Source organism: Neodiprion lecontei, chromosome 5 (assembly GCF_021901455.1).
Source record: "Neodiprion lecontei isolate iyNeoLeco1 chromosome 5, iyNeoLeco1.1, whole genome shotgun sequence".
NCBI classification, from domain to species: domain Eukaryota; kingdom Metazoa; phylum Arthropoda; class Insecta; order Hymenoptera; family Diprionidae; genus Neodiprion; species Neodiprion lecontei.
In genome coordinates, this window is record NC_060264.1 from 30,287,411 (window position 1) to 30,296,607 (window position 9,197).

The 9,197-nt window shown below is 38.5% G+C and overlaps 3 protein-coding genes across 4 annotated transcripts; 1 reads left to right on the forward strand and 2 right to left on the reverse strand.

The window, feature by feature from the left end:
• The first annotated feature begins 19 nt into the window (after positions 1-19).
• Positions 20-5,997, forward strand: LOC107221680 (congested-like trachea protein). The gene is made up of 5 exons (XM_015660759.2): positions 20-383; positions 599-713; positions 924-1,238; positions 4,736-4,909; positions 5,041-5,997. Exons 1-5 carry the CDS (start codon positions 288-290, stop codon positions 5,226-5,228), a joined length of 888 nt encoding a protein of 295 aa, XP_015516245.1. The 5' UTR covers positions 20-287; the 3' UTR covers positions 5,229-5,997.
• Positions 1,378-4,484, reverse strand: LOC124294784 (carboxypeptidase N subunit 2-like). Its single transcript, XM_046741872.1, has 6 exons — positions 4,342-4,484; positions 3,875-4,012; positions 3,549-3,686; positions 2,631-3,475; positions 1,978-2,527; positions 1,378-1,869 (listed from the first exon to the last, which is right to left on the reverse strand). The coding sequence occupies exons 1-6, from the start codon at positions 4,381-4,383 to the stop codon at positions 1,696-1,698; spliced, it is 1,887 nt and encodes a 628-aa protein (XP_046597828.1). The 5' UTR covers positions 4,384-4,484; the 3' UTR covers positions 1,378-1,695.
• Positions 5,993-9,194, reverse strand: LOC107221679 (WASH complex subunit 1). Of its 2 annotated transcripts, none has more exons than XM_015660756.2 (4): positions 9,080-9,194; positions 8,295-8,424; positions 7,551-8,106; positions 5,993-7,087 (listed from the first exon to the last, which is right to left on the reverse strand). In XM_015660756.2, exons 1-4 carry the CDS (start codon positions 9,123-9,125, stop codon positions 6,275-6,277), a joined length of 1,545 nt encoding a protein of 514 aa, XP_015516242.1. In that variant the 5' UTR covers positions 9,126-9,194; the 3' UTR covers positions 5,993-6,274. The 2 variants fall into 2 exon arrangements, with proteins under 2 accessions (XP_015516242.1, XP_015516243.1); XM_015660757.2 differs by lacking the exon at positions 9,080-9,194 and adding an exon at positions 8,724-8,987.
• Between the last annotated feature and the right edge of the window lie 3 nt (positions 9,195-9,197).

Genomic DNA, 9,197 nt, shown 5'->3' on the forward strand with positions numbered 1-9,197 from the left:
GAGAAACCTGTTCCGTGCACTTTACGCAAATATGGAACACTGTGAAAGTGTCTTCTTAGATAACCGGGAAAATATACGCTGCGAAGCTTGAAGTGTTGTAGAATTTTTATGATTATCTAACGTCCCCATTCTTGTGGACTTTAACCTCCCTACTTAAGTACAATTGAGACGTGTAGTTTTTCTTTTATACTTTTATCAGTCCGGACTTTAATCAGTTACAAAATCTCTGACTTGTTGATCAACGTGAAGAAAGATATTCACAGATCTGGAGCTAATAATCTTTAATAATGTCCGAAAACGTTAGCCCAATTAAATATTTTCTCTCCGGTGGATTCGGTGGAGTATGTCTCGTTATAGCTGGTCATCCCCTGGACACGATAAAAGTAAGGTTATACACTAGTATACATGTCGATTGGATAATCGTTCCGTCAATTAGAAAATGACTGCAGTAACAAAGAAACAATAAAAGCCATCTATTTGCAATTAAATTTCGGTCGTTGATCGTTAAACTTGTGATTATACTTCAACAGCCATAAGCTGGTCTTGAATCATTGTCCTTATTTATTTACTGTGATGAGGCAAAAACAATTTTCAACAGGTTCGCCTTCAGACTATGCCAAAGCCCTTACCAAATGCATTGCCACTTTATTCAGGGATGTGGGATTGCACGAAGAAAACAATAGCCAAAGAGGGATTTCGAGGCCTCTACAAGGGTACAATATACGATCTATTACTAAGTATCGAGCCTCGTTAGTCAATCTAAACCACGCATAAAAGTGGCATGTATACCTATCTGTACCTCAAACAGGGAATGAGCTTTGAAGTACAAGCATATCCGCCTATGTAGTAAGCTACTCGAACTCGTAACAGGCAAACGAATCGACTGCCAGATCAAAAGGATAATAATTATTTTACGTCCGTAGGAATGGGAGCACCGCTGACAGGCGTGGCTCCGATATTTGCCATTAGTTTCCTCGGATTCGGTGTGGGTAAAAAAATTCAACAGAAGAATCCAGATGAAAAACTAACTCTGCCGCAATTGTTTTATGCCGGTGCTTTCAGCGGAGTTTGCACAACTTGTATCATGGCGCCTGGGGAACGTATAAAGTGCCTTTTACAAATACAGCATGCCGACGCTCTGCCAAAGTACAACGGGCCAGTCGATTGCATTAAACAATTGTACAGAGAGGGTGGAGTTAGGAGTATTTTTAAAGGGACTTACGCCACTTTATTGAGAGGTACACAATTCATATTTTTTTTATTGTATGATACAGAATTTATAACATTACAATCTAGTCTAAATAAATTTTTAATTTTAAAGTTCAACGCGCAGCAATTTGAACAACGTAAAATTTACAAAATTTTTCTTGTGAGTAAACGATTACAGAATGTGCGAGGGCATTAAAGATGCATTTTTCCAGCTTCGATATGATGCAATGTAAAATTGTCTCTTATCAAACTTTTGCTAATGTTTCGTCAAGTACATGAAAACGGATGCTGTGGCAATCTCACTTTGTTACGCTTCTTTGAGCATTGTCTCAGACGCTAAGATACGGATGTTGAATTAGTATGCCTACAAATTAACATTGATTTGGTCAATTTCTTATTCCGATATTTTACGCGAGCTATCTACCTTAAAATGTGCATAATAAGTTTATAGTGACACGGTAAATTGTGCGGATCGTTGTCTAGAATCTAGCTGATGTTATTGGTGTCTTCGTAACTTGAGAGCTTATGACCTGTCCGAAAATGCCGTCGTTTTATGCGCTTGCAACGAAGTCCTCCTTTACGCAGAGCGTAAAAAACTCCCCAATTCTTTAGTTTAGTTGGTGTCGTACAACGAGGTGCAGTTTCCTTGACTCGGTTCACCTGTGTACAAAATAATGATAATTGTTTCAAAAGTATTTCATTGACGTCATTCTGTATGTCTAGCGTCCGAAGTGACATAAAAAATTACAAATGGGTACGAATACGAACCAGATTCGGGTTCCAATAAATCATATCACAGTTGCAGTCCCAAGGATTTCCGTCTAATCTCAAATTCAATATTTGGTGTTGCTTGCCAGGATTTTTAAGGCTTTTAAAAAAGTCTAACGGAAGCATGGTTAGTTTATTTTTATTAAGTAGAATTTCCCTCAGCTCGGTTTGCTGCTGCAGAGTAAACAGGCCAGGGGGAATAGTCTCTAATTCATTTCTGGACAAATCGATACGCTTGACTTTTTCCAAACCGTAAAAAGCATCCATGGATAATTCTCGAATTTGACAATTGCTCAGGTCCAGATCTTCCAGACTTCTAAGCTCGAGAAACGCGTCAAAATCTATGCTGCTTATGTTTCCATTCATTTTCAACTCCTTCAGCGCAGGCATTCCTCGTAATATAAAACGCTCTAACACCTGCATCTCTACGTTAAACAAGTGTAATACTTCCAGCAAGCGCAATCCTAGAAACGAATTTTGCTGCAACTTGAGAAGCGTCCCGTCGCCTCCGAGATATAATTTAGTTGTCGCGTTCATGATCTCAAATGTGCTACAAAAAAAAAAAGGAAAAAGAAAGAAAGAAAGACAAGTCATTTGAATGTAAACATTAGTATAAACTATTGTGAAATCAAATTGTGAAAGTTTTTTCATACCTTGGAAATATGTAATCGAGTGGATTTCCAGTAAAATCGGCTTCGACCAGTACTGGAAACGGGGGAAAGGAGAGTTCGGACAAGAAAGTTAAATTATTTCTTCGAAGGTCTAATCGTTCAAGTGCCAATAGTCCAGCCAGCTCGACGCTCGTCAAAGTCAGTAGCTGATTCTCGGCCAAAGATAGTGACTTCAAAATGGGTGTACCGTAGAAGCAGAATTTAGGAATGACTTTCAAATCGTTTTTCTCCAGAGACAATAAAACCAGACTGTCCAAGCCGTCAAACATCTCCCAAGAAATATCTTTTAGCGCGCAATCGTAGGCTCTCAAGTGCGTCAATCTTCCCAAGCCTGTAAAGAGATGCGCAGATTCTCTGTAGCCCTCGACTTCTTGTTTGTACAAATTATACGGCAAAATTTCTCGCTCCTCTTCCTCGCCGTTCTCTCCGTCACCCCCGTGGCTCAAAAATATCAATCTTAAGCCATTCTGGTTGACAACTTCACCTTCTGGTCCAGAATCTTGATCCTCGTGTTCATTGCTCGCATGACTTACCGGCTTGACGACCAAGTTCACTTGACCTTTATTGAACGTACTTTTACTCGCGAGCCTCACGCGTTCTAAATTGAGGTAGCGAAGCGTCGGACCGAGCGGAAGCAACGCGTCCACATCTAGAACTATTCCATATCTTTTATTGGTTAATTTGAGCTTCCCGCCAGAATTTCTGAGTCTGTCGTTGTACCCCATTCCTTGGATATCCAAGGATATCAAATCGGTGAAACGATTAGTGTCGGTGGAACTCAACCGGATTTCTTTGTCTCCGTCTCCAGATTCTAGAATAGTCAATACCTGAAATTTTTATCATTGTCCATTAGTGAAAGTTGGAACAGCCAGTCAGCGATACTCGAATAATCATTCAAACCTGCAAATCTATCGGAAGAGATTCCAGCAACTGCTTTGCGTCCTTTGTCAGCACACACGTGGCTACTTTCAACAACTCGGTTGCCATTGGTTCGTCATTGTTCAAACTTTGATAATAATTCACCTCCGGTTCTAAATCCTGCGGAATTAATACAACCATGGAGTATTGTCAAATCAAAATGTAACGTGCTTCTCGTAATTAACCTTTTGAAGATTTATTGATTTATTGAAAAATTATGGTCTAATTTGACGAGAAAAAAAAAACAAACAATCTATTTTCACAAACTTATTACGTCTTGTTACAGCTAAATAACCCAACTCATTTACCTCTTGATTATTCGTGTTCATGTTGGCCCACCGATACAAAGGCAAATCATAGAACTTTGCTATCTGACAATTGCATACATGAGGACATTGTATCTCCCATATTCCACCGATGTCTATTATCTGTCCAAAACACCAAGCCTGAATAAAATCATGAACATATTCAATACATTCATTGAGTCTTGAGGAAAATGAGCAAGAGATATAATTATGTAGGAAACCAGAAGCTCTGATGCATATCGCGAGCTGTTGTCAAAATTGTTAAAAAAATAAATAAAAATAAAACACGAACAAAAACACTATCTCCTTCCGAACTAAAATTGTCCAAAATTAATGATTCAACAATCAAACGCGTTTAATAATGAATTAGTTTATTCTGCTAACTTTATTCTGAAAGATCGAAAAAAAAAAAAGAAAAACGAGAAAAACTCTGAGAGTAGAAATTATTGCACAAAGCGATGATCACGAACCGGGATTAAAACTGGCCATAAAAACAGCGTGACGATCTTCATGATAGTAAAACGTATAGAATAGCAAAAGATGTGGCGTGTAACCGTGGTCAGACGACAAGGAGGAACAATTAGATTTCCGAAAGAGAAGCTAGCTGGAGAGAAACTGAATTTCGTTTGTATTTATCTGTCAGATTGTTTGTCCCATATCCGGGCAGGATGTCAGTTATCTATCGACCCACGCACGTTCTACAATATTATTAATTACGGTGTGATTTCCAATTTGAAAGTTACTAAGTTATATTAATAATAGCAAACACAACAAGCACACCCATCGCGAATAACAATACGCCACCCCTAAACTTCGGGCATACGCATTTATTCGACTCTTTGTCTTATTCCTCTATCATTACAGACGTACCGGCCAGTGGAGTGTATTTCATGATGTACGAATTGCTTCAGAGATGGTTGACACCTGATGGTGGAAAATTGGGTGTTGTGTCGACTATTTTTGCCGGTGGTATGGCTGGAATTGCAAATTGGATCGTAGCGATACCCCCAGATGTATTAAAAAGTAGACTGCAAACTGGTAGGTGAACGAGCCAACGAATTATGACTAAATTACTGCCATGTCCAGTGATACGCAAGCAATCGTTTATTCTTCTTCATCGTTCAACTAGGGGGTGAAGGTTTTAACGTGTGTTTCTAATTTTTCTAAAGCACCGGAAGGCACATACAAAAATGGAATTCGTTCTGTATTCACTCAACTGATGAAGGAAGAGGGACCTCGTGCACTTTACAAAGGATGTGCTCCTGTAATGCTCAGAGCATTCCCTGCAAACGCAGCTTGTTTTGCCGGCTTTGAAGTGGCGATGAATTTCCTCAATTTGGCAGCTCCGAATTTATAACGATTACTGGATCACCTATTTTCACACCCTCGTCGGTGTTATAATTTTTGAAAAACTGCCTTTACTAACTGAAGAATCTTATACAGTATATAATATTATATATATTATTAGTTAAGAATAAGTATATGAATATTGTGAAGAACTGCTCTATCGATAAGTATTACGGATATTAATCGAAATGATTTTACAATTTTATACACGCATTTTATAACCGCCATAAAGTCGGCCCAACCCCCCATTTTTAAAATCGAAACATTCTTCAGTGTGGAATGTTGTTAGCGATTGAACATTTTTATTTAACTCTTGGAAAAAAAAAAAAAATAAGTAAGTGATGTAAAAAGTGGCCAAGCACATTGCAAATTGTTTAATTTCTAAAAGTCCTGTTGCTGAGTAGATAAGCAAAATGATGACTTAAAACGTTCAAAGTTATAATATTGCATTGCTGAGCAGTGCTGAATTCTTATTAATTGATCATTGTCGTAGTTGTCATTATTGTTTCATTGAATAAGACATAGAATAGAGATTTTTCTACAATCATAGACTCCAGTAGATTGCGTGAAAGTAGAGATGGCTGGTTTTATCTAATCTAATTGCTGACAGATACTACGAATATCATGATACCAATATCGTAACCTGCCCACAAAATTAAAGATCTACAATTCTTTACGGTTAATCAATATTCAAAGTTGTTTTACTTCATTGCATATCTTACGAATAACAATGTACATTTGATATAGGATATGAAACTTATTATAGATATGCGATGAATTTTGTACCAATATTTTTATTATTGTTGACCTTTTCTTGTATCGATTTACCAATACATCAAGTACTGTAATTGTTAATACTGACCAGCTTTTAGTTGAAATTGCGTGAAATTAATTCAGAAATTACGGCTATAACAACTGATTGAATTATGTACACGACAGCAAAGAAGACATTTTCTTTTTTCTTTTTATCGTTATTGTTGGAATATATATTTTATCACTCTCTGTGTATGTTTTTATACAGCGAAAAAGGAAGTTTCAAGTAGCAATCTTAGTCTATCATTCCTCCCAATCATCGGTATCAGGTTGCGAGTCTTGTTCACTTGCGGCAGAATTTCGCTCCGAAGTAGCGGACTCGTTTGGTTTCGGAGGTGGAGGAATCATAGCGGACATTCTGCCCAATGCGCCGGTAGCTGTTCCAGAAATACCTCTACGTCTGAGTGATAATTTGTTGTGTAAATCTGCCATTAAATCGCCCCCAACGAAAGCAGAAGACCATTTATCTGTATTTTCATCCTTACGTGCTGCACTCCTTAATTTTGCTCTACCAACTCCGCCCGCGTCGCGGATAGCTGCCATTAGGCTAGACCGATTATCGACCTGATCGACATTTGGAACAGATTTAACAGACTGTGTTTTAGTGTCTTTCGTAACCGATGATGACAATTTTGGAGGTTCGACAAGTGAAGGAGGAGGCGGAGGAGGAGGAGGAGCAGGAGCAGAAGGTGGTGGTTGAGATGTCGAGATTGAAAGTGTGGAGGGATTGGGAGGAGGAGGCGGTGGTGGCCCAGGATGAGAAACGTTACCGATCTCAACCGGAGGTAGAGGTGGTGGAGGATTTTGCTCCGATGATATGCTTGGTAGGCTCAAATTTGGAAGGCTAGGTTCATTTTCTCTACTGTTTTGAGGTTCCATAGTTGCGTCGGGGGCAGAATCAGACGGAGCTGCTGGTAAGGGCAGGTTCACAGTCGGTGTTGTTACCACCGAAGATGGAGCAATTGGACTCTGACTGTGTAGGTCAAGCACAAAACGTTCGTCATCAACTATTCCTGGCAGGTCTGGGAGACTGAGAGGTACGTTTATCTGTGGAACCTGAAAACACAAATGGTATAATCGTACAATCAATTCTTCATAAACGCTGTGCTAGTTTTGAAGTTTTAAACATTGATCATGTGGTATCTATCATCAATTGAATAATACAAACTAGATCTAGTTCTCATACCAAATTTAAGTTGTTAGTGAAGTGTGAAAGTGAAAAGTAAATCTGTTTGATCTGAGCATTCAACTTCTTTGTACTCATAATTTTTTCTTTTCAAATCTAAAGTACCGAAGTGATGAGTTTACAGTATGTTTGTAATATCCACTGAAAAAATGCAGTTTCATAAGATTTGATAGTCGGTACCCTTGTATTGAAAGTAGTAGCATGTTCTAGAACAGTTACGAATTTCTTTCAAATTTCAAACCTCGATCAGTTAAAAAAATAGAGAAAATATTCAAGAAATTTTATATCTTTCAAACTAAAAGCCCTTGTTGGTATAAATCTTAAAAAACGTACTTCGCCTAACGTTGGAGCATAGAAGTAATTTGATGGAGATTCTAGATCATTGGTGTGCCATGACTGCAATATCGAAGTAGGAGCATCTTCGATTTCCCTCTTGTCATTAGCCGATGCCAGGCTTTTTGCGGGAAGTTTACCATACTGGTTGTCTTTGGCGTCGTGTAGCAGTAGCGAACTGACAGAGGTTGGTCTAACTGGAATAGCTCTAGAATGTCCAGAGCCCTTGCCTTTATTTGTTTTACTTTTGACGTGATAAAATTGCAGCTTGTCTTGTATGTTGATGTCAACGTTCCACCGCCCGTCCTTTGACTTTTCGGTGACGATATTTTGCGAGTTCAACTCCTGCGCTATGGGAACTGGGCTCTTATAGACGCTCGGCGGTTTATCCTCCTTTTTAATTGGCAGTTTTAGAGCCAGCGGATACTCTCTGTAGACATGATTCGAGGGGTATTTTGCTGCAGAGTATAGCTTCACCGCCTTCAAGCTTAGGTTATTTTGCAGGTGGTCTAATCTGCCCTGAAGTTTCACAGCGCGACCTTTTATACCGGCTAATCTGTAACAACGTATCAAAGATGAGATTTTTTAGTATATTTTCCAACCATTAGTTCTTTTCTTCTACCTTGTGAAAAATGAAAACGCTAATTAGTTATTCTTTCTTCAATCTCTGAGAGTGAAGACCAGATTTGCGCTACACAACTACATTTCATAACGAAAGAACACAAACAACTTTGTCTTGAATACCTTTTTGTATTTTCCGATAACCGCTCGTCGATACAGCTAAATATGCTTGCTACAGCAGAGTTGAGCGAATCTAATGCTTCTGCAATCTGGACTATGGTTTCCTCCTGTCGCAAATCATGCGGAATCACACCTGAAACACGATGCTGAAAATTAAAACTTGCCGAAGAGAGAATAATTATTTGTTTAAATAAATATTATTGTGACTGTTATTGTCATCTGATATTTAAAGATTAAAAATCATACGATTTCATAACGTTATCTATCCAAAGATCATAGATTATTTTGCATAACACTGTGGTCTGCGTTCGAATGAATTTGTTTAGAAATCTCATCTATCTCTCGAATCAATTAAAAACAATGCGAATGACTGATGTTTGAGTATTTATAACACGAAATGTATAAAAATTACGCCGAATGTATCATTATTACCAATTTCTATGTGCCCCTGCATTTCTCCTGATTCGATAAGGTCAATTTTTATACAAACAAACGACGATTGATTCAAATATCAATCCGACGCCGGCTCCTTCCCCCGAAAAATGTATTGACACTTAACAACAATCGCGAACCATTAACTCATCGCCATAAACTCTCTCATATCATTCGAGTTGTATTTAAATCTGGTTTAAACTACTCAAAACAAGTGCTACTGCATATCGTCTGCATAGGCGAACGACTGCCATTCTTAGTTCTGCCACTTTACGCCCATTAATTCTTTATCAGGTTAGGTTATGTTAGGTTCCGTTCCGTCCGTCAAAAACTGGCCAAAGATTGCAATTCTTTACCCAGTTTCGAATCGAATCCAAAGCGCGAGGCGGCTGAAGATCGCATGCGTAGCAAAGAGGATGAGAAAAGAAAATACGAACGCAGATTGATTTCCGTGATTATAATCGCGGCTTCGTG

What these genes read in the sequence shown, in the direction of transcription:
- LOC107221680 (XM_015660759.2), top strand. Translation starts at nt 288, where the DNA reads ATGTCCGAAAACGTTAGCCCAATTAAATATTTTCTCTCCGGTGGATTC. An exon ending in ATCCCCTGGACACGATAAAA is followed by an intron (nt 384 to 598) that starts GTAAGGTTATAC and finishes AATTTTCAACAG; the next exon opens with GTTCGCCTTCAGACTATGCC. An exon ending in AAAAAGTAGACTGCAAACTG is followed by an intron (nt 4,910 to 5,040) that starts GTAGGTGAACGA and finishes ATTTTTCTAAAG; the next exon opens with CACCGGAAGGCACATACAAA.
- LOC124294784 (XM_046741872.1), bottom strand. Translation starts at nt 4,383, where the DNA reads ATGAAGATCGTCACGCTGTTTTTATGGCCAGTTTTAATCCCG. An exon ending in TGAACACGAATAATCAAGAG is followed by an intron (nt 3,687 to 3,874) that starts GTAAATGAGTTG and finishes TTAATTCCGCAG; the next exon opens with GATTTAGAACCGGAGGTGAA. An exon ending in CTCTTCCGATAGATTTGCAG is followed by an intron (nt 3,476 to 3,548) that starts GTTTGAATGATT and finishes TAAAAATTTCAG; the next exon opens with GTATTGACTATTCTAGAATC.
- LOC107221679 (XM_015660756.2), bottom strand. Translation starts at nt 9,125, where the DNA reads ATGCGATCTTCAGCCGCCTCGCGCTTTGGATTCGATTCGAAACTGG. An exon ending in TGGATTCGATTCGAAACTGG is followed by an intron (nt 8,425 to 9,079) that starts GTAAAGAATTGC and finishes ATCGTGTTTCAG; the next exon opens with GTGTGATTCCGCATGATTTG. An exon ending in TTATCGGAAAATACAAAAAG is followed by an intron (nt 8,107 to 8,294) that starts GTATTCAAGACA and finishes ACGTTGTTACAG; the next exon opens with ATTAGCCGGTATAAAAGGTC.